Consider the following 25,790-nt stretch of genomic DNA (forward strand, 5'->3'; position numbering starts at 1 on the left):
GTATTCTTTGGATGTAACATAAATCTCCCTACTACAGTGCCGTAATACTCCCTTTATCAGCATCCAGCGTCCCATGACAGCTAATGTTCTTTCTTGCTGTACTTCAAAAGTCCTGTAGAGTGCGGAAGTGTGCGGAAGGCGTCGAAATGAACGTCAACTGTCATAACAGTGAAGTAGAAGAAGAGAGCGCGCCCAGTGCCCCGCCCTTTGACTCACCTAGCTTAGATGTATTTTTTGTGTTACTGGTTTGTTTATGACGCGGTTCACTGGATCCGTTAGCTTGACGGCTGACTAAGTGTATTCTGTTGTAAAAGCGCGCTTTTTGGTGTCTGCTCTCATTGAAGATACTGTACTGTGAACGAGGCAGATAGAAAAGACGATAGAAAGCTAGTTAGCAATAGGCGTTGGTCAGTCGTACAACAAGAATACATTTGTTAGCCTAGCATTTTGCTAGCATACCGTAACGTTATGACGTGACGTTGGACAGAAAAGTGGCTGGCTGGTTGAGCCTGTCTTTGAATTATAACATATTTTTTGAAGAAGGCAGTAATTTGAGAGACAGGCGCATGTGTTTAACACTTCAATTCGCAGGTTAGGCTTTTAGACAGCTGCCTTGCGACTAACTTTGAACAGCTAGCGAGCAAAATTCATGTTAGCATGGCGTCAGACACAAGTGACACCGAGGAGTTCTATGATGCTCCCGAGGACGTTAACTTCACTCCATCTCCAAAAGTGTAAGGACACTCATTTTGTGATAATACGTTAGATAACAGTCAGTAATGAACACATTATCCTGCATTTTTAAAACATTTTGTGGACACATTTAAAGTATCCAGCTAACTTAGTAATAACAGCTAGCGTTAAATTTGCTAAATGCTTTTTATAGACTATGTTAACAAAGCTGCTTCCGAAGCAAGTCTGTAGTCAGTGCAAAACCTGTTTAGTCTGTTTTGTATTTCGACCAGTAAAGTGTGTTGTAAAGTGTCGAGCAGTACTTCAGTCCAGCAGCTGTTTGGTGTTAGTACATGTAGTCCACGAAAACACAAGTCACATGACGATATTCCTGAGATCAAGGCGACACTTACAGTTACCATTATCAAAAACACTGTTTGTTGTAACGCCCGAAATATAATGCTGGCTGTCATTGTGGTAGCAAGATTAACCCCGGAAGCATTGTCATGTTGCCAAACTATTGTCAGGAAATGATATGCTACCTGTTTATGTTGGATTTAAGTATATTACATTAAGGTAAAACGGACACTCTGCCTCTTGGACTTTGTTATGACCCTTTCACAATTGGGCTAATGCCTAGTGTGGGACTGTGCAGAGTAAATATAAATTGCGATAGCCACCCTGTGTTTCACCATGTAGTACATTTGTCATTTAGTTTCATATGCATGGTATTAATCGTGTCAGTAATTTGAGCATTTCTGAAAATTGCAGCTGTATGTGATTGCTCGTCTTAGGACTGACTAAGTTTAGAAATCACAATTCTGGACATCTTGGCCTTATCCACTGAATAAAAAGCCCACCCTTGTCTGTGTCTTGCTTTCAGTCTTGTTAGAGACAAAGAAAGCTTTTGTTCAATGATGGAAGAGGAGAGAAAATCTGTATTTAGTTATGGGAGCAAGTAATTATTAGCCATAGACATTAACTTTCAATTTAAATGAAAGTGAGTTGGACTTTAGACATAACCTTTCATGCATTTTTGAACTGTGTCTGTGTTTTTCAGGTCACCTGCAAAGTTCTTCATTCCTTCGCCACAGGTATGTTTACCTTGACCAAGCCAGTGTTAAATAGAAACACTCTGCCGAGTTGCTTTTGGAATCATATTTTAACTTAATTTAATGTCAGCCATGCTTTCAAATGAAGTTGGAGTTCAACTACATAGTTTTAGTCCTGTGTTGAATCTGCTGAGGTAGTTTGTTAGAAGGTGTTTTTTGTCAGATAGATTACATCTGATTGTGAGTGGTTGTTATTTAGTTAAATAACTAATTGTTTGTGAAGTACTTGCTCTTTACTAGTTAAACAAGACAAAATTCTTCAGACTCGGACCATGATGATTGTGGGTATTTTTACGAGTTGAGCTGAGGCCAAGTCAAACAGATCACTGTTCAAACACAAAGTGCTTAACTATCGAGTGTTGATTGTGATGTTTATAGAGGTCCTTTTTGAAGTTGTGCTTAACTTAAGTGACTTCAAAGTAAGTTATTGGTGCCCTGTGTGAAAACATTAACAAAGCCTGTTCAGTAATGTTAAATATTCAACCGTTTGCCATTGGGCCTGCTTACTACATATGTTATCTAGTGCTTCCTCCCTGACTGCTTGAAAAATGTAAATGAAATACATGTAAATAAATCATCTGGCCTTGTTGTTGCTCTGCCTGCCCTTTCCACACAGACAGTTACAACTGAAATTTTAATGAGCTTGCAAATTAGAAATACTTTAACTGCAACACATGCTGAAATTTTATTTGAATTGTCCCAGGACTGAACCTTGCTCACAGACCGACATTATCTCTGCCCCTTAAACCAGCAAGGTTACTGAAAATATTGATTTTGCTGCAAAGGAAATTGCATCATGGAACAGTGTTTTATGCAAAGATTAAATCAGTGTGTACACCACTCACAGTCTTTACCCTCATGACAAGCTGTCTTTATAAACTAAAAAAAGGCAAATAGAAGTTAGCTGGATGAAGAAACGTGGGACATTTTAAAGACTTTTTAAAATATAACATTTATTCTGTTAGTAAGATACCAATACGTTCAGTCTGATTTTGCTCCATGAGCTTTGATGTAAATGAAAGCTTATGTCTGACTATTGTTCTCGCCTCTATTTATCGACTGGAGGTTGAAAAATAATCTCTTTTCTATTTTTAATTCTATTGTCTCCTCAACAGCTTTCACAGAGGCCGGTAAACGCTGCACAAGATGTTAGCTGTGCAGTGGCCGCATCTGAGACTCAGCAAGATGATTCCCTACAGGTGATGTTTACATTCATTGCAGTTTTACTCGTTTAATAATATCAATTAACAGTTGCATTATAGTAAAATAACTAACAGTTGATATTTCTTCCTCATAGATTATTGATAGCATCATTGAGGAGAGTCAAAAAGGAAGTGCTGGGGATGTTGGTGAGGTGGCTCAGCTGTTAGATCAGCTACATGTTGATGTAAGAGCAGAACCGGAGCCAAAGGAAGACAATACTGCTCAGGAAGTTCCTGTTGAGCTGCCAGCAGCAGCTGTCATACCTCGGCTTGTGGAGAGACCAGAGGAACAACAGGAAAGTGCAGCAACAAACGGAGCGTGCTCTCTACCTGACCCAGAACCCACAGGTTTCCCAGGACCGTCAGTTGGGTCACAAGAAGGTGTTCAGCCCCCAGACATCACCAGCACTGTAGGGCAGAGTCAGCCTGGTGGTTCTGGTCTGGTTGCTGATGGAGAGCAGGAGCAAAGACCTGCTGATATTTTAGAACAGGTCCCATTCACAGACAGGCAGGCTGACTCGGACTCCTCTGGGCCTTGTAAACCCCCCCGACAATTCACAGTGGAACCAGACATTGTAGCCAGCACCAAGAAGCCTCCTCCCTCACGCCCACCCCCTCCCGGCGGAGGTCCTCCTCCGAGACCGCCTCCACCTTCTTGGCAGAGTCTACCTTCCAGGAAGTCTCAGGAGTGTGTGAGGCCAAGTGGACTGGAAGGTAAAGAAAACTGCACTCTTAACCTTATACAAGTGTTGCATTGATCCAAAGACGGTTTTGAAAGTGAAAGTGAACTCAACCTTTCAAGACATCTCTGGATTAGTAACATTTCTAAAAATACAGTGTTGCAGAGTATTTAGAGCTTTTCCCAGTTCTAGTTTTGTCAGCTTAAGCTGTGATGTTTTGCTCTTCAGATCACAAAGCATGAATAAAGTAAATGACAGATCTGTAGCCACTCAGTACGAAAAGTGTTAAATAATTGATGGATTATTGATAGAGGCTAAATGGCTTGAATTACTGAAATGTAGCAAATCGAGATATTACCTCCCTTCTAAAATAATGTTAAACATTTGTCACACATTGACCTTAAACCCCCACTGCTTAGATTTGTTAGGAGATCATTGGCAAACACCTCTGATCTCATTCTCTAAATTTTAGTATTTTTAAGTTATGCTGCCATCTCTCATGCCTTGTAATATACAACCTCTATTTAAACCACCATTTTTTGTTATGACATTTAAGTATTTGATACAAGGACCTTTTCTCTTTCCAAAAGAGGAAAAATGTGCTTAATAACAAATATACAGGATTTCAAACAAATACACGTTTCCAAAAGGGAATCAATCTTTAACTTAACAGATGAAAAGCATCTCGACAAAATATCCTTCTCAATAACCATCTTGATCAAATAAAACGGAAAAGGACAGCACTACTGTACAATGGCAACAAAATACTGTCCATTCTTTTTTTGCTGAAGCGTTGTGTTGTATGATTGTCCAGTGTCGGCGATGTGTCAAGTCAGCGGCGAGGCTCTGGAGCCTTCTGGCCTGGTGTCTCCCAGCAGCACAGTGAGGAGTCTAACCAAAGAGCTGCAGCATTCCTTGGATCTGGCCAGCGCCACCAGTGGGGACAAGGTGGTGACTGCACAGGTCAGTGAGTCACCTCTCTCTGGTGCTAATTTAGAGCCGCTTAAAAATCAAACTATCTATGTTGAAAATCAGTGTAAAGGAATTTTAGAGATTTGTTTTCAAATACATTATACACGTTAGAAAATCATTGCAGAAAACGTGAAACGGCTGTAATCTATGTATTACTGAATTGTTGAGTTAGACCGTTAATCAGTTTTCCACCATTTTCGTGTTCAGGATTTTTTGGGTGGATCTAAAATCATGGCTCGATGACGCACTGGAGCCACCCGAGCACGACCCCGCCCCTCGTGTAGCGGTAGCAATATAATAATAATCGGAGCACATTAGCATCACTGGTTCTCCCGCTCGGTTGCCAAGTTATTACACTTGATTACGGTTACGGTTTATTGCAGTTACGCATTGCTAGCTAGCTATGCCCTCATCCCGCAAATGCATCTTCCCTGGGTACAGCAATTTGCAGGACAGCTCAGTGTCCTTATTTACATTTCCCAAGGATGAGGAGATGAAGAAGAGGTGGATTCACTTTGTGAAGAGCCACCTTGATGGAGATGGAGAGTTGAGGATCACCACCAACACTCTGCAGTGAGCATTTTACACCGGGTAGTAGTACATGTCCAATAAAGCTGCTAGACATTGCATCCATTTTGTCAGGTTGTAGTGATTGACAGTTGAGAGCGCAGCTATTCTTGCGATTGGGCGTGGTTTCAGCGCCTCCAGTGGACACACCCCCAGCATTTCAGAGCAGAGAATACTGCTTACTTTTTCACACTTTTGAAACGTTATTTCATTTACTTGGCGTTATCTTTTAATCTTTCAAATTTGGCTGAGTGGTTAATAACACATTCTTTTGTGGTGTCAGAAACTCAAAACATATTTATTTTTGCTTTACACAGACTTTAACGTTTGCTTATATTTTGACTTGAATCTATTTTTGTTTTTTTCAAGGAAAATGAGGATGAACAATCTTCATCTCCAAATGGAGGACAAACACCAGGCCCTCAGCGTCCACGTTCCAACTCTGGTAGAGAACTGACAGATGAAGTAAGAAGAGCACTAATGTGCTTTTTTTGTAATATTCTTTTGTTCTGTTTTTTATATTTAGACAAGATATAAATTCATCAGGCATTTGACATCTCTTGTGTATTGTTCAGTTCTCCTTTTTACAAACTTTCGGAACAGAACAGAAAGTACAAAGCAAAAAGAAATGGCTGATTATAAGATGGTGTATTTACCCCAACAGTCCCTCAACTTTCCCCTATATCCTGTACATGTAGGAACAGTTGGCAACCCAATCAGTCCTTTCAAATAAGATTTTAGAGACAAAAATAACAGAAGGAAAATAAATACAGTTAACAATAACAGTTTAGTACAATCATAGTTTTCTCTCCCTTTTTTAACCTTTGAGAGTGCTTCTTTTTATTGCCTTTATTCAGCATGAATCTAAGCCATAACCCAACCTCTTGCACATTCCTGACGCCAAACTTTTATGCAGCAAATGTGTCCTCTTGCGTTTTCTAAAAACAGGAAATCCTGGCCAGTGTGATGATCAAGAATCTGGACACTGGGGAAGAGATCCCTCTAATCCAGGCAGAAGAGAAACTTCCTGCAGGGATAAACCCCCTCACTCTGCACATCATGAGGAGGACCAAGGAGTACATCACGTAAGCAGATAAAACATAGTCTCTATTCGCTGCAGTGCTGTGAAATTTGATTGGCAAAGGAAACCAGTATTATTTATTTATTTATCTCGACACTTAGAATGCACCGAGTGAGCATCCAATCAAGTTTACCAGGGAAAAAGTGTTTTACTGAAATAGGCTTGTTGTTGTTCTCAGCATTGTTTGTGCAGTGTTGTTTTATTTGAAGAGTATGCCCACCACGTTTGCTCCTATAATTAGCTTATTTATGACCTAATCGTGTCACAAAACATTTTCTAGAGGAAGTTGATCTGTTGTTTTCTTCTCTCTTAGGAACGATGCGGCGCAGTCAGATGATGATGACAAGTCTCAGGCTCCGCTGGCAGACACAGATGGAGGAAAACTGAAACAGAAAACGTAATGACTTCTTGTTTCCTGTTGTTGGAATTGATTTTCTTCCCACTCACCACATGATCAAATGTATATTTAACCGTTCGATGCCCCTTGTTTTTCTAACCAGGACCCAGTTTAAGAAATTCCTGGGTAAGTCTGTGAAGAAGGCCAAGCATTTCGCCGAGGAATATGGAGAGAAGGCTGTCAACAAAGTGAAAAGTGTGAGAGATGAAGGTAAAAGATTTGTGCAGATTTTTATCCGTCAGGAAAAAGCTTCAAATGTAATCTCAAGGGCCTACTTCAAAATATATTTTAGAGCACAGTGTGTTTTTTGTATTTTAAGATTTTCCTAGAACCACTGCAAAAACATTTCAAGGTAAATTTCCTGAGAGGGTGTTTAGTGCAAGCACGAGCACACAAATGTAGAGCACAGATAAGTGGAGGCAGGATGAGATCATTTGTAAATGGGTGTAGGCACTTAGGACATTACAGTACAAATAGCTCAAGGACAACCGTTGTATCTTGTTATAACCATAAAGGAAATCCACAAATTGATAAATCAGTCATTTTGTCCCATCTGTATATCTACATGTATTCACTATGTGGGTATTTAACTGATAATTAACAAGATTTGACATATGTCCTTAACGAATGTTTCAGTGTTGAATGTGTAGCTCTCAGATCTTGAACACATGCTACACAGTTATGAAAAGGATAAATGCTTTTAGACTGATTGCATTTCTCAGACTGAAACTAAAGGCTTTATCAGCTCATGCTTCTGTAATATAACTGCTCCTGCTGCTGAAAAGGTGATATTTTTCTGAGTTTAGTGTTTTGTTTTGGTCGGGCTAAGTGTTCCATACAGATCCGGATGACCCGTCATCGAGTGACGATGAGGGCATGCCTTACACCCGGCCCGCCAAGTTCAAGGCAGCACATAGCTTCAAGGGTCCCTTTGACTTCGATCAGATTAAGGTTGTTCAGGACCTGAGTGGAGAGCACATGGTAAGAGAATCTTATGTTACTTATAATCAATGTTTGAGAGAAGATCGTTCAGAGTTACAGCATCTTTTGTCTTCTCCTCAGGGGGCCGTTTGGACAATGAAGTTCTCTCACTGCGGGAGGCTGCTGGCAACCGCAGGACAAGATAATGTGGTCCGCATCTGGGTCCTGAAGACTGCCTTTGACTACTTCAATAACATGAGATTAAAGTACAACACTGAAGGTAAGATCAACAGCATCTCAGATTTCTTTGTTGTAAGATTTTATTGATCATTTAAATTTAGACGCTCAGCTTTGGCTGCCATTAGATTATTTTTGTTTGTGCTCCTGCAGGTCGAGTTTCACCTTCTCCGTCTCAGGAAAGTTTATGCTCCTCTAAATCTGACGATCCCGGGGTGAGTGACAATAATCACATCATCTATTTTTGCTCTATCCGGTGTTTCCAGAAATAGCCATAGTACTGGATAGTTTGAAGCTATTTTAGTATTTCACTGTTGCATATTGTACTGTCTTCATATAACAGATTGTACTCTCATCCCAGGCAAGTTGTGTTTCAGAGGACCCGGAGACAGAAGATAGGAATGCCCCTTTCCGCCAAGTCCCCTTCTGCAAGTATAAAGGTCATACGGCTGATCTGTTGGACTTGTCCTGGTCCAAGGTAATATTTTACTCCCCTCTCTGCATCCTTCTATCCTACATCTTAACACAGTTTTGTAAATTGTATTTAAACTATTCTGTAGTTTTCCCTGGTGGTTACTTTTGTCTCTAATGTATTAAAGCACTGTTTAGTTTGCAAGCATTATTTTCTATCTCAACTAAATTGTAAATGTTAATACCTCCTCAATGATCTTTTAAAGTAGAAGTAAAGGGTTGTATGGATGTAAGTATGTATCAGTTTAGACCAATGACTCCATATAGATGGACAACGCGTCTCCATCTGCTCTCATTGTATGAAATTTATGCCAAAATAGCCCCTGTGAAGGGCGCTGCCATCTAGCGATGGTGCCGTCATTTGGAGCCAGAGTCTGCGCAGTAGAGATCAGCAGGTGGAGTCCCTTTTGCTAACCCAAACACACACTTAAATTACTGAACAGCTTCTTGTGTTAGTCTGAAGCAGACGTTCATAGGTATGGAAACTTCAATGACTGTAGTGTTTGTTTTAGTTACGTCTCCTCTCGTCGTTCCTCCTCTACTCTGCTAATCAGGAACAGATCAACTGCAGGAGCCGAGTTTGTTAACAGAGCTGTCAATCATCATTTTTACAGCATCAAATAACTAATTAAAACTAAACTTGTCAAAAAAATGAACACTTGGACGTAAATCAGCATGATAAGTACTAACTAAAATGACAGAAACCATGTTTGAGAAAAATGTATTTGTAGTGTATTTTGATTTTATAGTTTGACTCATGTCTCATCTGTTAACATGGAGGAGGCGGGCTTTATGACCTATACTACAGCCAGTCAGCAGGGGGCGCTCGCGATGTTTTGGCTTCACTTTTAGGGAGCTGTCATGTTGTCCATCTTTTTATACAGTCTATGGTTTAGACACCCTCAGTGGTAGTTGTCTCTCTTCTCTTACTCTTCCATTTGTGTGTCGATCCAGAACTTCTTCCTGCTCTCCTCTTCCATGGATAAGACAGTCAGATTGTGGCACATATCCAGGAGAGAGTGTCTCTGTTGCTTTCAGCACATTGATTTTGTCACAGCCATTGCTTTCCATCCCAGAGTAAGTTGTCACCCTGCATTACTTCTCTCACCACAAGTCATACATTTATTCATTTTGGTTCTCAGACTGTATTTATAGTAACACTTGTTTCTTGTTTCCCAGGATGACAGATACTTTTTAAGCGGCTCTCTCGACGGAAAGCTTCGGCTGTGGAACATTCCTGACAAGAAGGTGGCGCTGTGGAACGAGGTGGATGGACAAACACGCCTCATCACTGCAGCTAATTTCTGCCAGAATGGGAAGTATGCCGTTATTGGAACCTATGATGGCCGATGCATCTTCTATGACACAGAGGTACACAGTCAAGCTACTTGCCTTTTCCATTTCCTTAGGAACATTTTTTGTTGTGACTGTTTTAATCCCAGCTTTAACAAAATGAATTGTTTGCACATTTCCTCAGCGTCTGAAATACCACACTCAAATTCATGTGAGGTCCACGAGAGGCAGGAACAAGGTTGGACGCAAAATCACCGGCATTGAACCTCTACCTGGAGAGAATAAGGTGAAATCTGATCTCCACTACAAATACATAAACATATGTTTGATGTCCCTGAAATGACTAAATTCCCCCACTTACCCAAACCGACAGATTTTGGTGACCTCAAACGATTCCAGAATTCGCCTTTATGACCTGAGGGACTTGTCTTTATCCATGAAATATAAAGGTTACGTCAACAGCAGCAGCCAGATCAAAGCGAGCTTCAGGTGAGGATGAAAGTCGTGCTGTTGCATCTTAATTCTCTTGGTCATAAATAGTTTGTCGGTTTCCAGTATTAAACATGAACAAAGGCTCCTTTGAATACCGTTAAACACTTTCTAGACACCATTAAGCACACAGTCTTTTTTACTCTGTTGCGCTGGACCTTGAATGTAAACGCTGACTTACTGTGGGATTATCTTCCTACAGTCATGACTACTCATTCATAGTCAGCGGCTCAGAGGATAAGTATGTGTACATCTGGAGCACTTATCACGACCTGAGCAAGTTCACATCAGTACGACGGGACCGCAATGACTTCTGGGAAGGGATTAAAGGTAACTACTGTGTTTTGAATGACAAACACAGTAGATTTTGTCTGATTCATTTGTCACTCCTGGTTGTTCTGACACTGAAGCTTTAATTACCTTTCAGCACACAACGCAGTGGTCACCTCAGCCATCTTTGCACCCCACCCGGGCCTTATTGTTCCTCAAGAAACTGGAGCAGATAAACCAGAAGCGGAGTGTAAGAGCCTGGACTCCACAGACTCTGAAACAATACCCTCAGGTTTGTTCGCCTCGATGTCTTCATGAACTGATTTCATGACATCAAAGCCGTCATTTGAGTGTTTTTTAAACTAGTATTGTCCTTTGCAGGAGCCCTAAAGACAGATCACACTGAGGTTCTACTCTCTGCTGACTTCACTGGAGCCATCAAGGTTTTCATCAATGTAAAAAAGTACTGAGCACTTCAGAGGTCGTCAGTGCCGCACATTCAGGCCTTTGTTTTGGATATCAGCCCTCAAGATGATGGACAGCCCGCCAAGGGCTGTCGAACATCACCCTACTACCTAATGATTATTGCTCTGACACAAATAGCTGTCTGTAGATGTTTTTCGGGGAAACAGGGACCCTAAGCAGAAGATGAGGGAACGGGTTGGAAGAAATAGACTGTAAAAAAACAAAAACAGGTTTAATTCCCTGTCACATTTCTATTTTTTATCTTTAATACCAAGCTACTGTGAATGGTTTGGCATAAAGACAGAAGAGCCAGAGAAGCAAAGTGTGTGTGGTTTGAGCAGAAACTCAATCTGTTCAGGTGTGTGTGCGACATTTACAACTGTACGGTCAAGACTGAGCATAGCTACAAGACCATATGTAAAAGTATGGACACCTTACTGGTTTCTTTAGCGCCACATTTCTATTAAGTTAACTGTCCTAATGTCAGTCACAGATTTCAGTGTGTTAAATGTAAAGAGATGTAACCTTTTGTTTTGAAGGCAAGGTTGTTCAGGATGTTATTTACAAACAATTTGTGCCTACAAGCTCGAGATCACTTCTCAAGCTTTCCTCTAAAATCTGTCAAACATTTCAGTGGATGAGAGCAAATCAGAAGTACAGGGAATCTGTATAGGGTTACTAATGATTAGGGCTGGGTATCTTTAATTTTTGTCAGACATACTGGCTCTTAAGTACTTTTGATATTGTTGTCCAATGAAAGCACATTTCAGTCTATAGTAAATCTAGTGTGTAACAATGCATACTTACTGCTTTTGTAAACAATCCAATGATGCACTATTAATTTCCCCAATAAAAATCCACACAAACTGGAAGAAGGCTCATTGAAAACATTTTTTAACCTAGAAGCATCAAATCAATGACAACAGTAGAAATATTTGGATACCTGGCCCTACCAATCACGTCCTCCAGACGCACATTCATCACTCACTGTGATTTATTTAGTGTCAGAACTTTACAGGTAATCATTTTAAAAACAAACATAAAAACAAAAATATATATAATTAGTTACAGTGTTCAAACTTCATCATACAAAAAGAGTGCTGAATCTTGCATGGAGAGTGTGAGTTGGGACCAAGAGAACAGACGTGTTGGGTCTGTTGAAGGAGGAAACCAGAGGGCTGATGGATGAAAAAGTCCAGAGCTGAGAGTCAATGTTTGCTCTTCTTCGTCTTTTTGCGGGAACGATGTGGCGATCGCGACCTGGACTTCCGGGCCTTCCTGTCTGGAGACGGGGATCGAGAACGTTTGGAGCGTTTGGGAGACTTTGTCCTGTTAAAAAAGGAGAGGATAAACTTAAGAATAACAACCATGATGGACGCTTCGGAACATAAACAAAACATGTCATGTCACTTGCTTTAGAGGAGATGTGCTCTTCGATTTCGCCGTCTGGTCATCAGGATCTCTACTCCTTCCTCGTCGTCTGTCCCCATCTTCACTTCTTTTGCTCCTTTCTTTGTCCCTTCTGTCGTCCTTTGACTTGTCTTTAGACTTTGATGTCAGTCTGTCATTCTTTTCTTCATCTTTTTCAAACTCCTGCAGTAGAAAATAAAGCATCACAATTAAATTAGATCTGGACTTTTAAGATGGAAACGCGTCATGGAACTGGCTTGAAACTTAAAGCAACTCATCCACGTCTCATAGGCTGCAGGTTCTCCACAGGGGGGAGCTGTCAGTGACACACACACACACACAGACAAAGCAGTTAGAACTGTAGCTAGATGTTACTTCCTTGTAGTTGGTGCACACTGGACTGAATCCTGTGTCTGGTTTTGAGTGCTCTGCATCAGTTATACTGTTTCTTACTGTGCCAACTGACTAATTTCATAGTCTAATTTTAATGTACTAATAGCACTTTTGTATATTTTGCCCCATACTGTTTGTGATTAAAGAAATATTTCTATTAAACATCAGTGATGTTCTTCTCTTTTGTTAGAAACCCCTCGCTGCTGCTGGGATGCTGAATGTTTGTAGCATCACCCTGGTTCCAAATCTTTGGATTTTTTATTTCTGAAACAAGCTCAACTTAGCAAGATAATCTTCACAAAGGAAAACCACGAGGGCTTTTGAAGCCTAATGCATTTGCAGGGTTCCCACGCGTCCTGGAAAACCTGGAAATTTAGAGACTCGTTTTCCAGTCCAGGAATTGATTAAAATGACCAAATAACATAAATAAATCATGTTTTCCTGGAAAATTTTAATTTACTTTAGCCTCACTCAGATTGAACTGGGGTTATATGTGTCAGTACTAGGCCTACTGGTAAATTATATGACCATTTACGAGCAAGTGCTGTCCTGTATTGTCAAGAAAAACTCCTGGAAAATGATTTCTTAAAAAGAGTGGGAACCCTGATTTGCCAGAAGTAAAAAGCTAATGTTTGATTATTTGCCAACTAGACCATTGATGCATGACTTCCAACTTGTCCCTGTTTGGCATCATACATTTAAAAGTCCCTATGTGTGTGGAAAGACTAGAAAGGGGCTATTTAAGCCCAGTCCATTTACCATGTGAGCTACTGCCTTAAAAAAACCGTAAAAGCTCCGATATCTATTGACATTTATGTTGCAGAAGGTGAAAATCTCTTACGCTTGTGCTAACCGCAGACAAAACAAAGCAAATTATACTGGATCAAATTAACCTGCCTCATAATCAGGACACCTTCAATTTATCGAAGTGTAAAATACAACATGCAATATGAATCAATCGCTGCACTTATTAAACGTTCTGTTAGCCCACCCTCTGCAGAAGTTTGTTCCTGTAGTGCTCCACTTGTTGCTGTATGCTCATTCCAGACTTCTTCGGCCTCTTGCCAGATTCCAGCTCATCTTGGATCTTCATCACCTTTACCTGTATCAGACACATCCACTTTTTTAACTGTAATTTGACATATTTACAAATGATTGAAGCTACCATAATGAGGCAGCTAACTATGTGGGTCAAATGTGAACTGGTGTTGGAGCTATGGCTGTGTAAACTTATTGTAATTCATACAGGCTTCTATTAGATAAACACTGTATCATTCTATTATAAAGCGACAGCCTCCTTGTTCATATCAAAGCAGACACTGTTTCCCGCTAATGCATCTTTTTTGTGTGCACTTGCCTCCAGCTCTCTTAACCTTTTCCTTTTGCTCTCAGACATCTGAAAACTTCGGAGGGAGCTCTGGAAGTCTGCACTGTCGTATTTGGGAGAACTGCTGGAGTCGTCACTGCTGTCACTCTCCGAGTCCTTGTTCCCATCCTGTGAGTTGCTGCTGTCACCAGGAGAAAGAGGAAACAAACATATCTCTATAGCATTTGACTGTTTATCTATACTGTGTTTGCGTTTCACAAATGTAGACGCCAGTAGCAGTGGCCTTACCTTACATTCACTTCATCTTCACCGTCTCGCTCCACCACCATGTCCCACTTAGACTCAGTCTTGGCTTGGAGAGAGAGAGGAGAGATATGAGCAGGATGGGAGGGGGAAGATTAATATGATACAGTTTTCATCTTGACCTGTGTTACCTTGAGAGAATGTGCCAGCGTCTCCTGTCCTCTCCCACTTAGACAGAGGAACAGTGCTCTCATCGTCTGAGGGAGAGAAGAGATAACTGGGTCAGGACAAGGACATGGATAAAAAATGTTTTCGTAACACAATGAATATGGGTTGTTTTTGCTTTGCTGTGGTCCAGTGTATTGAGTGAAAATAGAAATGTTTCATTATTATTTGTTCCTTACTGATATCGATTCCGATACATATTGTGCCTTTGATACCTACATATTAATTTTAGAAGGCGGTCTACTTTTAAACCTTTTATGGAACAACATTTTATGGAGATGGCTCAGTACGCTGGAGCAATCCTAACATTAAAACAAGCTGAGCAGTCAGAAACAAGCTAAGCTAACGTTAGCAGCAGCTCAAATCAAGGCCCCTCCTGATTCAAAAAGCATAAAAGAAACTCTGATATTTAACAGAAGACTGTCTTTTGCATTTTAACATCCTTTAATTAACTTAACTTTAAATTAGAATAAAATTACAGACTTACAGGGCATCCCATCGATGTCATCGATGTGGACTCCTAGGGGAACACCGTCTATGTCATCAACAGGGACTCCATCCAGAGGGTCCCAGCCCATGGGGCAGCCGTCGAGGTCGTCTGCGGGAGCTGTGTTTGAACCTAAAGTGCTGCTGTCCATTGGCGCACCATCCAGATCAGAAGACACGTCCTACAAGGTGAGAGACAGGCGAACATCTGTTGTAGCTTGTTCTTGTCCAAATATGTTTGAGCCTCATCTTCTTAATGTTCAAATATTTTTCAACACCAACAGCTGTCCAATTAGTTGTGAGGCCGTTAGGAAAAGGTAATAAAGTCAGTAATGAGCAGATAAATATTCAGCTCACCTCCGCCGTCTCCGTCGGCTCCTCCTCTGCTTTGGCGTAGCCCAGAAAGATGTTTTGAAGGTGGATTAGATAAGGCTCGGGGTAAATGGCCCAGTCTTCCCACGCTCGGAAACAACTCATGACCTTTTGCTGAGGACACAGAGGTTAAATATGTTTTCTCTGTTGTCTAATTGCCTCGCACATTAATCAAAAATAGACCGTGATTACCTTAAACAGCTCAGCCTGCAGCCTGGCCTGAATGTTCTTTTGCGCTGCATTAAGGTCTCCAAAAATCTGTGTAAGCTTTGATTCAAAACTGGAAAGACAAAGTCGGAAGAGTTTTAAGACGGTCAGAAGGAGAGGAAATGTGATGAAAGTGTTAAAGCTGAAGTAAAGGAAAGGCGCTTACTATTTACGATAATATGATGCACCGGCTACTTTGGCACACGAGTTGTGCAAGACGTCTGATACGAGATACAATCTGGCGATCTGTGGAAACACACGAGTAAAACATGAAGCTAGTGAACTACACAAAAATGACTTTGCTTATTAAGGAGGCAAACTAGCCTTCTTTTGGAGGGGCGTCTGAAGCAAGGAAAAAGATTCAGTGATGTGTCTCACTACTTCCTCCGCTGCGTCCGCTCGCTCCAGACAGAACAGCATTGCGCTGGCAATTTCTTCTCTGCTTGGACTGAGCTCTGTAAGCAGTGTCTCCAGCCTCTGTCTGTGCCTGAGGGGTATTTACAGAAGAATTACAGGTTTTAAATTTAATTCAGACGGCAGTACAAACATAAAAGGAAATATGCCCACTAGAAGTACTTACTCAGCTCTGAGCTGCCCTTTCTTCACCTCCTCCTCTTCAGGTGGAGCATCCTCCTCCACCTCCGCCCTGTCTTCACTTCTCTGAGAGTAGTTGTTTAGGACAGGAGGCCTCCATATCGAGCCGCCGCGGAACATACGAAAATCTGTGGTCCTCCAATCTGTCGGGGACTCTCCCTGCGGTTAAAAATGGAGGCCAGGTACATCAAAGTTTCATTTTTACAAAGTAAATGCATCGATTAGAAAGAACAGTATTGAACAGTTCTTTCAGAGGAGGTTGCAGAAACGAGGCTTTCCAGTGAAAACACACCTGGAGGATGGTGAACAGTTTCCAGCGATAGTACACGTGATCTTGGCTTTTGTTGTCAAACAGAAATCTGAGACCACAAAGAAAGAGCAAATTAAACAGTGACACTAGAAGGTCACCTACGAGAACAAGCCATCACACACCGGGTACAGCCACACTTACCTGTAATCTGGATTGTTTTTCTCCTTGTTCATTATTACGGCTTCAAACACATTGCCTTCACGCACCACAAACTCTATCATCCTGTGAATAAGGAATAATAGATTCCTGTCGAGAAAGGAGAGCGGGTCAGAGCAGGTTTCTTCGTCAAACACTAAATGCACACTCATCTCTGTCTGTCAGATACAGCATGAGATCACTAAACTAGAGGCCCATGCAACCTGCACGCTGACTGTCTGATTAAAAGCAGTTAATTGGCCCTGGACAGATTAATTCATGTCTAAAACTGCATGTTTTAATACACTAGAAGCCTTGTGTCCATGACAGGTTAAAAATAACCCACAGATCTATTTCTAAACGCTTAAAAAACAGAGAGCCCCGATCCACAGCTGAAGTGAAGCCATTATACAGCGATTGTTACGGAGATACACACCAACAAACTCATGTGAGATTTTAGAGAGCAGCTATTATTGGGGCTCTGTAAGAAAAGGATGTAATAGCTTGTTCATGCGAGTGTGAGCTCTGCCACTGCACCTGCAGTACCTGGTTGGATTTATGCCACAAGCAGGCCTCTCCTCTTGGCATCATCTAACTTGAGTTGTTATTAAATCTACCTGCCTTCTAGCTGTATCGGTCTGCAGTGTCTCAGCCAACCGCTTAGAAACCCAGGCGTCAAACATGTCAGTACAAACTCTACTGCTGGTCATATATCGAAAATTCACACATTAATATAATGATGGGAACAACATGAATCATCTGAGGTATTTGAGAAGTGAGAAAATGCAAGCAGAAAATATGAATTACATTCTCTGTGTAAATAGAGGGCAGTGGGGACCAGACGTTGCAGAAAAATGTCCACCAACAAAGGCAAGTGATGCAGCACACAGTTTTGGTTGTTTACTATGTCCTACATCTCATATACATTGAAGTCAATGACTTAAACTCAGACAGACAGAATCTGTATGAACACAAGAGCAGTGCACCAAAGCCTCCGTCCTACAACACCTGTGTTATAACAGCTGGTCAGTCGTAGTAAGAAGAGTGTGTGTACCTTTCTGTTGGGATAACCACTTTGACTACGGCTTCGGACAGAGTCTGTTTGTGAAGTCAAACCAAATAGTAAAGATATTAAAAAGTGAGCACTTGTACAGATGAAACACTGCAGGTTACATACAGCATAGAAAACCACGACAGCACTCAGGCAGTGAAATGGGGGGAGGGTGACACAGCTTCAGCAAAATTACTCTATAATACTAAACCAATTCATCTTTAAGAGCTACATGTTTATATTCACATTTTGTAAACACAGTCAAACTGTTATGCTACTCTTTTTTTTGCACTGTCATACCCCTCGGCCTGTAATATGCCTCTACACAGACAATTTAATGAGTTAACAAACATGCAAGATAATCATAACTTTATATAACTTAATCAAACTTTTTACAATGACTGTTTAGAAATGGATTTATTCTGATCATTCACAGAAGAGGCTGCAGTTTGAATTATATCTTTGATTCAAACTGAAGGCAGAATTATGATTTTATTACTAGTTTTTCTAAAACTATCCAAAAGATTGAAGCACCACTTCCTCTACAAAGGCTCATCTTCTCTTAATATTCACATTTTAGTAGAGACTAGAATTCCTGTTCTAGCACACCAAATGCAAACATCCCAAAGCAGTTGACACCAATTACTTGTGACTTTAAACACAGCCTCTCGTGCCTTTTGAAACTCCACTTGAGACACAATGAGTCATGCAGACATCTCAGAGTACAGATGCTTTTTTTTTACCTTGTCCAGCTCCCCTTTGGACATGCCCAGCGGCTTGGTGAAGTCATTGCGGAAGCGATCCCTCGGCTGAGCGTTGAAAGGCAGACCAGATTGGGGTGGCGGTGTGGCCCTTACCCCCACCGGTGTGTAGAGAGGCTGAGGGGGAATGCGAGCTGGTTTACCCCATCCGAGCTTCATTTCAAACCCCATAATCACTTTACCTACAATAAAAACAACAAAAAACACGATCACAGTCAGTGGGTCACACAATCATGCAAAGATAATCCTGTTTATTTGAAGTCAACTGACCATCAAGTGCAGCCAAGGCTCTCTCTGCGTCCTTGCGTGTCATGAAGGCCACAAAGGCTCTGTTGGAGGTCCTGCAGCGCTCCTCGTCTGTCCGGGGCCACATGATCTTCACACTGGCCAGGGGACCGTATTTACAAAACTCTTGGCAGAGCATCTCCTCGTTCATCTGGAAAAACCATAAAAAATGAACAGTGAGAAATGTATGTGTATGCAGCTTCAAGCCAATGACAGCCAGTGTGCTCGTTTACCTTTGGGCTAATGCAGCTTATGTAGAGGTTAGTGGTGATTGGCATCGATAGGTCATCATATAATGCTGCAGGACAGAACAGGATTGATGTTAGCCTGACTCAGACAGTAGCAAATAATTCTATTATATTTAGATCACTAAAGATGTCCCTTGAGGAGGGACTCACTTGATCGTCCTGATAATGGTACGTCGAGATCTCCGTATCCTCCGCCCCCTCCCCCTCCTCCAGTGCCAGGATCATTTTTCTTTCTTTTATGTCTTTCCTCGCGCTCTTCTTGTATTCTGCATGTTTTTTAAACAGAATAATAGGCTTAGTTATGCTACAAAGATTTAAGTGGATTGAACTGAAACACGATATCAGGACTTACAGCTTCAGCTCTTCTTTGAAGAGTTCCAGATTACTCTTCTTCTTTTCTTCTGCCTTTCTCTTGTATGTCTGTTAATCAAGCAGACAGACATTATTTATACAACAGACTGGTTTGACAATACTGAACAAAATGAGAGCTCATGAACACAAATTAAAGATAAGTGCAAATAGTAAGTTTGCTATTTAAGCCTCAGAGGACTTACCGCCTTTTTGCTGTCAGCAGGTGAGACATGCTGGGACACAGGGATTACCTTGGTAGCAGGTCGATAAAGCTTACTTTTCTTGAGCTCTGCTGCTTCCTCCTCTGCAAAAATATAGTAATCAATGAACACTATTTAGACAATCCAACCATTAATTCACAGGTAGCAGTTATTTAGGGCCTGTAAAAACAGGAAGCAGCTCTTTTCTCTACTGTTTTCGTGTTGTTCAGCAGGATATCTGAACTCCTTCCTGTCAATCTAAGTGGACACATTGGTTCCAAAAACAACTTACATAAAAGAAGTGATACTCAGACTTACTGCTGTTTGCAGTTAAGGTATAAATGAAAGGGATTTTTTCTGTGACGCAGTAAAAAAAAAAAGAGGTACTGAGATTTGGCTTCATTTTTTAATTGAAGTGATAAAGTACTGGTGACTGGGTCCCCGGAGTGGATGAAAATTATTACACCTTCCAAAAGAAATTGGCTCTGAAACCTTAAGATGGTGAACTTTTGCTGAGTCAGCGGCATGATTTTCTTTTACAATTATTTCCAATTCTCTTATGACGCCCAGGTAACTCAGTTAAACATTACTGGAACAATTTGACTCTTTTTTTTGTCCAGACAGAAGGAACAGAGTTGCACTAGAGCTGCGTCCTCTAATAATGCTAAACTGAAAGTCCAAGCTGCTTGCCTTTAGTTGCATTCACGATCCCCCCACGCACAAAAGTTTTCACTCCACTTTTCTTATTGGCCTCAAATGATGCCAAGAATTCTTCAAAAACCTCTGCTGCTTTCTCTTCCTCCTAGAAAGTCACACAAAAACAAGTGTAGTTTATGTTTTCTTATACTTTCCAGTACTTCACTGTTGATAGAATTTAATATTAGTGATTCATACTATGCATTAATTTCACACATTTTTTATTGAAAAACATTCATTCATTCATGCAGTGTCATAAGTCCAGAAAGCACAAAATCACACCCATATTTTAACCTCCTCACCTTTTTCTTGAGCTCTTCTTGTTCTTTCCTTGTGAGTGTTTTGATAGGAGTTGCAGGTTTTCCCTTTCTCTCTGCCATGCTCATACTGCATTAAATAAATAAGTCAACATAAAAAAGATGCAATGTACGCAATGTTTTGAAGTTACTCCCCTAACTTTATCGTTTCACCTCAAACAGCAGTTCTATTGTTCGTTAAAAATAGAGATAGACCCTTTCACCCATTCAGTGATGTAATTACACTTTTCCTGTTATATGTATCCTTCACTCAAAAAAGTCTGGCATCTTTTATGGTGTGTGTGAACATTACTTTTAGAGAAGAATGAATAGAAAGATACGTACACTGGAGAGCAAAAACAGCACAAATCTGTACAATCTGTTGAGTCACTTGACTTAATTTGTAACATTTATGGTACCTCTACTTTGGTCAGATAATAAATAGAGCTTAAGTGTGATAGAAACAAACAAAAGGATATGCCCAAACTAAATCTTTGCACATCTCAACCTCATAAAGTAAAATCTAGTGTAAATCATACCCCCAAATTTACTGCAAGCTGCTAAAACATATGGTCAGGTGGGATGGACACATGTAACACTCCCACTTAGCTTCCACCAACTACATAAACTCCTTTACATAATGTCGCTGTTTTAGTTTCATAACACTATTCTACCAATGTCCTGCATGTATTCTGCTGCAGAGGTGACTAACACGTTGTTTTTAGCAGCACAAGCGGTGTTTAAAGGGCCTAGACCTAACAAAAGCTATCACTACTCTTTGCTAACGTCAGCTAACACTAATGTTTAGCCTAGCTTAGCTGGACTCAAGTGAGATGGTAAGCTAACATAGTCAACGTTTAATGATGAAAACAGTTTATATTTATCTGTCAACCTTAATCCCAAAAACCTTATAACTTACAGAGATGCAAAAATCCCTTTTAATCGCTAACACTTGCTAACTCTTGATGCATAACAGTGCATACACTACTCTTAGCTGGCTAACACAACAGTCTCATATTTTCTTCCACAAAGCACCGACTGACTGACCGCGCAGGACTCTATTAAACCCCCCCTTCATGCATGCAAATAGCCTTATATCTTAGCTTAGACTGGGACTTACATTGAGTGACATGCTATTGCTTCACCATTTTTGCTTGCGACGACAATTGTTTTCTATCAAAACATGCTATCAGGAGGAGAGGTATCCTGCTAGAGCTGTGGAGGAGGACGCATGCGCAGTCTGTGCTATAATAAATGAGTCTGTCACTGTGCAGCTCGTACATATTCATGAAGGAGATATCCTCTTATTCTGGGACATTTGACTGTCACGGTAACGTCTTCATATGCTTACTTCAACAGTTTATGCAGTGCTACCCCTCCATATGTGTTGTGCTTACCTACAGTAGGATAGTTTTTCTCTACAACCATTTACAAAGTTTAAGGGCTTTAACAGGCCTGATTGTTCAATGAAAACGTGTGTAGGTATATTTTTCTAAAGTTAGGTGCAAGGTGGAATACAGTAACCTAAATGTTCCTCACATTGGCCCCAATATCAATGATTTGACTGAAGAGAGAGACAAGGGGTCCAAAATGCCATCAAAAGGAAGATTAACAATACAAATGTACGTAACAAAAACTAATTGTATCATTAGTTTGTATGGATACCACTCACTATCTTTTAGCCCCAAAAATAACTACATTTTCTCGGTTTCAAGTTGAATTAATCCTTTATTTTTTATATTGAATATAATGGAAACTTTGTTTTTGATTTATAGCTTAATATTGAAACAATACAACAAAAGGAAAAACTTACAAAAGCCTATTGTTATATTTAATTTTATAGTTTATAGCATTTGGAAGGAGCAATGGCAATCTCAGGGTTCTCTTGTGTGTCAAACTGCTGTGTTTCTGCCAAGTTGAAGTTCTTTACACAGATGTTCAAGAGGATTCAAATCAGGACAGGAAGAAGGCCATTCTTGGCTTGTTTTTGGATGAATGCCTGTATGACTCTTTATCTTGCTGGAAGACCCCATGACCTGCTGTATCTATAGCTTTTTGACTATGAGCTCTTTATGTCATGCTCCTAATGCCTTGATAGTCTTCAGATTGTATTGTTCCCTGCATAGATTCAAAGCACCAGAGCCTGAGGCAGAACAGCAACCCCAAAACATCTCAGAGGCTCCTCAATGTTCAGGGTAAGCATGGTGTCCTTTTTTAAAATTTTCTTCTTCTGTAAAAATAGGTTTGATGTGATTCATCAAAAAAGATCACAGATTCCCCCAGAAGGTGTGTCTCTGTCTCCCTCTTAAAAGTGGAGCCAATTTAAATTCAGAACCTATACGAACCTTGACCTTCAATATCAGCTTTGATCTGTTTTTAAGTGTTTCTTTCTTGACCATTCAAACAATCCTGTTGGCTACAGTCCCACCATGGGTCTTAAATTTCTTAATAATATTGCAAACAGTCTCAGTCCTAGTCCCAGAACATTAGGCTCTTTGGGGACGGTCCATTAACCATGCTTGGCTGTATCCTCTTTTCTCTAATCTCTTTATATTACTCTCTGCTTTCCGTCTGTTTTCCATGTTCAATGTGATGATGTGGTACACTGCGGCACAAGACAGCACAGTGACTCATTGTCTCCTTTTTAATATGGCCAGATTTCTAGAATCAGTATGAATTAAGTTGTTATTTTGAGAACTGTTTATTTTTTCCCACTGCAATTTAAACATAGTCGTGTAATTATTATAACCTACATACTGTATAAGATATCTAAACAGGAGCAAGTATAAAAATATGAATGAACTGGTCTCCAAAATTCGAAAACATAAACACGGTTAACAGTAAGGTTACTTTCTTGAATTTAGTTGTATGTTGTATGCTGTGTATGTGTAATATTAAATATCAAATACAGGCTGGTTTGTTTAAAATAATCCTAAATTACAGCCATCATATTCCATTTATATCCAGTCATAAGTCAAACATTTCTGGCTATAAAAACATCAACAACATTTAGCCCACAGGCTGTTTGGGTCAAACTCAAAGTGATTTCAGGATAAACTACTCAAGTTGAAAGTGTTGGACACAATGGAGCTGAGAGGAATGAGCCGTCATCACAACAACAGGTCACCACAGAATTGTTCAATGTTAGAGTTAAAGGTCAAGTGTCATATTTGATACTGTACTTCAGTCCTCATAGGGCTGAGCAGAGCGGCAATTTTGTCGACCAGAGAAGCACTCAGTGAACTTCTGGTCTGAGAGGTCAAACACAGCCCACCTGAGGACCACTGGGCAGTTGAAGGCTGCTCCTCTGGTGTGGGAAATGAAATGCCCTCAGTAAGCTATAGATCAGACCAATTCAATTTGTGGCCTGTTGGTCAAATCAGGCCCATTAATGAGCTCAGTTCAGCCCTTTAATCATTTAAAGGTTAATATAAATGTAAAAAAAAAAAAGGGATTTAAAATATTTTTAAAAAACGAAATTTTTTTCCAATAAAAGATTTCACCCTAATGGCGTTGATGCAACCATAGAGCTACATCAGTTCAGCTGTCAAAACATCGTTTTAACATCGAGGACTATTTAGCTCAGTCATTTTTTGTTTTCATAAAATCAATAATCAACCTCTCGCCTTGGATAAAAAATTAGCATATTTAACTAATTAATTTCCTAGCTTTACAGGTCTGACAAAAAACGTTCAAATGTCTGGCCTCTTGGCACTTCATTTTTTCTATAGCATGTAGCATACCCAGTGAATGATATTGATAGTTATGAAATTAAAATCTTCTTTAACCTATCTGATGCATTTTGTAAAGGCATGCAGTATTTAGGTTGATGTGGCCCCGTATGACAGTCTGCATTGTTTGTATAACTCCTCCTGATATTGTCTTTATCAAAGTGATTTATCATAATCTGCCAGTAACCACCCACTGCCCTCCAGGCGTTGTTGGCCGAATGTAAGGAAGTCTAAATGTAGGTTTGCACGAAGGTCCCCTGCCCCCTGTCCGCTGCACTGGGGCCCCTGCTGGGAGTTTGGTGTGAGCAGGTGGAGGAAGGCTAAAAGCCTAAAATGGCCACCAAACCCTGCTCACCATCATCATCATCATCACCAGCAGCAGCAGCACCACCTCAGAAGAAGCCCATCCCCTAGCGTCCGTCCCGGGAATGTACCCCGTATGCGCATGGGCGGAGAAACTGCCGCTGTGCGCTGTTATTATTGTAAGAGTAATTTCTTTTTTACGAAAATGGCGTCTAGTCAGGGAGGTGTGGGAGCTGTCACGGCTCTACAAAGCAATCACTACCCGAGCGGACCTCACTGGAGCCCGGGCATCAGCCAGTACCCGCAACAGCAGCACCAGCAGCAGCAGCAGCACCACACGGCCCGCAGCCTGGACCGGGCTCTGGAGGATGCCGTCTGCTCCGGGATCCTGAACCTGAGCGGCAGGAAGCTGAGGGAGTACCCGGGGATGAGCTACGATCTGACGGATACAACACAAGCAGGTGGGTGGCTGTGCGTGCATGGACTAAAGGAAGGAAACCACGAGTTAGCCACAGACAATGTGCTTGTTTAAAAATGTGCTCACGGATTTTTGTGTCTTTGAACGCAGCACGCCCGCATTGTGCGTGCATTTCTGTCTAATTTGGGCGCATTAATATATAGGTGACAATATTTAAAGGGATATACCGTCTACTGGGCAGGGGTCTGTGAATGCACATACACACCCTGTTTGTAATTACTGTCCACTCGGGCTCATATATTACACCACTTTACTGCACGAGGGCTCGGCTGCTGTTGTGTGGTTGTTTTGGCCAGCACCTTTCAGTCTCGCCCCCCTGGAGACTCATGAATGAGACGGCAGGCGCACCCTAACCAGGCGCTGTGCAGCGGTTCGCACACCGAGCCGCAGTACATTTGGCACCGGGGCTTCTGCCGTGCTGGAGCAGAATATGAATGAACCGAGAGGCTTGGTTGTAGATCTTGCTCATTGAATATAATTTGCGCTGAGCATGTGATAGGCTACACCTTCATGCTCTTTTTTTTTTTCTTTTTTCATTTTCGGCCAGACAAAAGATGCAGTGTAGTTGCAGCCTCACCCCCCTGCATGCACGCCTGCCTGCCTGGGTGCATATGAGCATATAGCCCATCATGTGTCATAAAGGAGGAAGACGCATGTCTGCTTTTGGTTTCACATGCAGGCTGATGGCTGCACTTTGGTTTTGAATTTCACTGCTTTTCTCCACAGAATCAAGGCAGTAGGTCAGTAACAGCCTCACGTTTATGAAAGGCTACTCTATATAGGCTGCTCATTTGTATGAGACATAGTGGTTTATTTCCTAATGATCATAAATCACTCTTTTTCATTATCTTAGACATCT

At 41.0% G+C, this 25,790-nt stretch overlaps 3 protein-coding genes across 7 annotated transcripts in view; 2 read left to right on the forward strand and 1 right to left on the reverse strand.

Annotated features, from left to right (window-relative positions):
* Positions 1-251: 251 nt before the first annotated feature.
* On the forward strand, positions 252-12,794 carry wdr44 (WD repeat domain 44). 4 transcript variants are annotated; one of them, XM_069666095.1, is made up of 21 exons: positions 252-734; positions 1,733-1,766; positions 2,900-2,983; positions 3,082-3,700; positions 4,481-4,629; positions 5,575-5,670; positions 6,154-6,290; positions 6,600-6,683; positions 6,787-6,893; positions 7,003-7,035; positions 7,513-7,664; positions 7,746-7,884; positions 7,995-8,056; positions 8,185-8,319; positions 9,267-9,389; positions 9,492-9,683; positions 9,790-9,891; positions 9,979-10,094; positions 10,297-10,424; positions 10,522-10,656; positions 10,746-12,794. In XM_069666095.1, exons 1-21 carry the CDS (start codon positions 658-660, stop codon positions 10,832-10,834), a joined length of 2,793 nt encoding a protein of 930 aa, XP_069522196.1. In that variant the 5' UTR covers positions 252-657; the 3' UTR covers positions 10,835-12,794. The 4 variants fall into 4 exon arrangements, with proteins under 4 accessions (XP_069522196.1, XP_069522204.1, XP_069522214.1 ...); XM_069666103.1 differs by having other exon boundaries at positions 8,203-8,319; XM_069666113.1 differs by lacking the exon at positions 7,003-7,035.
* LOC138594865 (U2 snRNP-associated SURP motif-containing protein) lies at positions 11,806-21,630 on the reverse strand. Of its 2 annotated transcripts, none has more exons than XM_069666142.1 (24): positions 21,540-21,630; positions 20,426-20,510; positions 20,118-20,229; positions 19,431-19,531; positions 19,229-19,296; positions 19,027-19,142; positions 18,862-18,926; positions 18,614-18,779; positions 18,326-18,525; positions 17,586-17,629; positions 16,538-16,642; positions 16,379-16,445; positions 16,073-16,245; positions 15,817-15,979; positions 15,659-15,738; positions 15,478-15,565; positions 15,271-15,399; positions 14,915-15,095; positions 14,394-14,459; positions 14,248-14,311; positions 13,990-14,137; positions 13,624-13,734; positions 12,244-12,422; positions 11,806-12,158 (listed from the first exon to the last, which is right to left on the reverse strand). In XM_069666142.1, the coding sequence occupies exons 2-24, from the start codon at positions 20,507-20,509 to the stop codon at positions 12,038-12,040; spliced, it is 2,631 nt and encodes an 876-aa protein (XP_069522243.1). In that variant the 5' UTR covers position 20,510; positions 21,540-21,630; the 3' UTR covers positions 11,806-12,037. The 2 variants fall into 2 exon arrangements, with proteins under 2 accessions (XP_069522243.1, XP_069522233.1); XM_069666132.1 differs by having other exon boundaries at positions 13,990-14,140.
* A 2,959-nt stretch (positions 21,631-24,589) lies between these two features.
* The window catches only part of lrch2 (leucine-rich repeats and calponin homology (CH) domain containing 2), a 30,481-nt gene continuing 29,280 nt past the window's right edge, over positions 24,590-25,790 (forward strand). The window contains exon 1 of the mRNA XM_069668701.1: positions 24,590-24,914. Within this exon, the coding sequence (XP_069524802.1) occupies positions 24,590-24,914 (325 nt within the window). The remainder of the gene's footprint in view (positions 24,915-25,790) is intronic.

This window comes from Semicossyphus pulcher, unplaced genomic scaffold (genome assembly GCF_022749685.1).
Source record: "Semicossyphus pulcher isolate SPU_LCO1_2020_fin unplaced genomic scaffold, fSemPul1.0.p SCAF_10, whole genome shotgun sequence".
NCBI lineage: Eukaryota > Metazoa > Chordata > Actinopteri > Labriformes > Labridae > Semicossyphus > Semicossyphus pulcher.

Coding starts and splice junctions, on each gene's coding strand:
- wdr44 (XM_069666095.1), top strand. CDS start 658: ATGGCGTCAGACACAAGTGACACCGAGGAGTTCTATGATGCTCCCGAG. Junction 6,291..6,599: donor AGGACCAAGGAGTACATCAC/GTAAGCAGATAA, acceptor CTTCTCTCTTAG/GAACGATGCGGCGCAGTCAG. Junction 10,425..10,521: donor CTTCTGGGAAGGGATTAAAG/GTAACTACTGTG, acceptor ATTACCTTTCAG/CACACAACGCAGTGGTCACC.
- LOC138594865 (XM_069666132.1), bottom strand. CDS start 20,509: ATGAGCATGGCAGAGAGAAAGGGAAAACCTGCAACTCCTATCAAAACA. Junction 19,297..19,430: donor CTGCTGACAGCAAAAAGGCG/GTAAGTCCTCTG, acceptor CTTGATTAACAG/ACATACAAGAGAAAGGCAGA. Junction 16,246..16,378: donor AACTGTTCACCATCCTCCAG/GTGTGTTTTCAC, acceptor TTTTAACCGCAG/GGAGAGTCCCCGACAGATTG.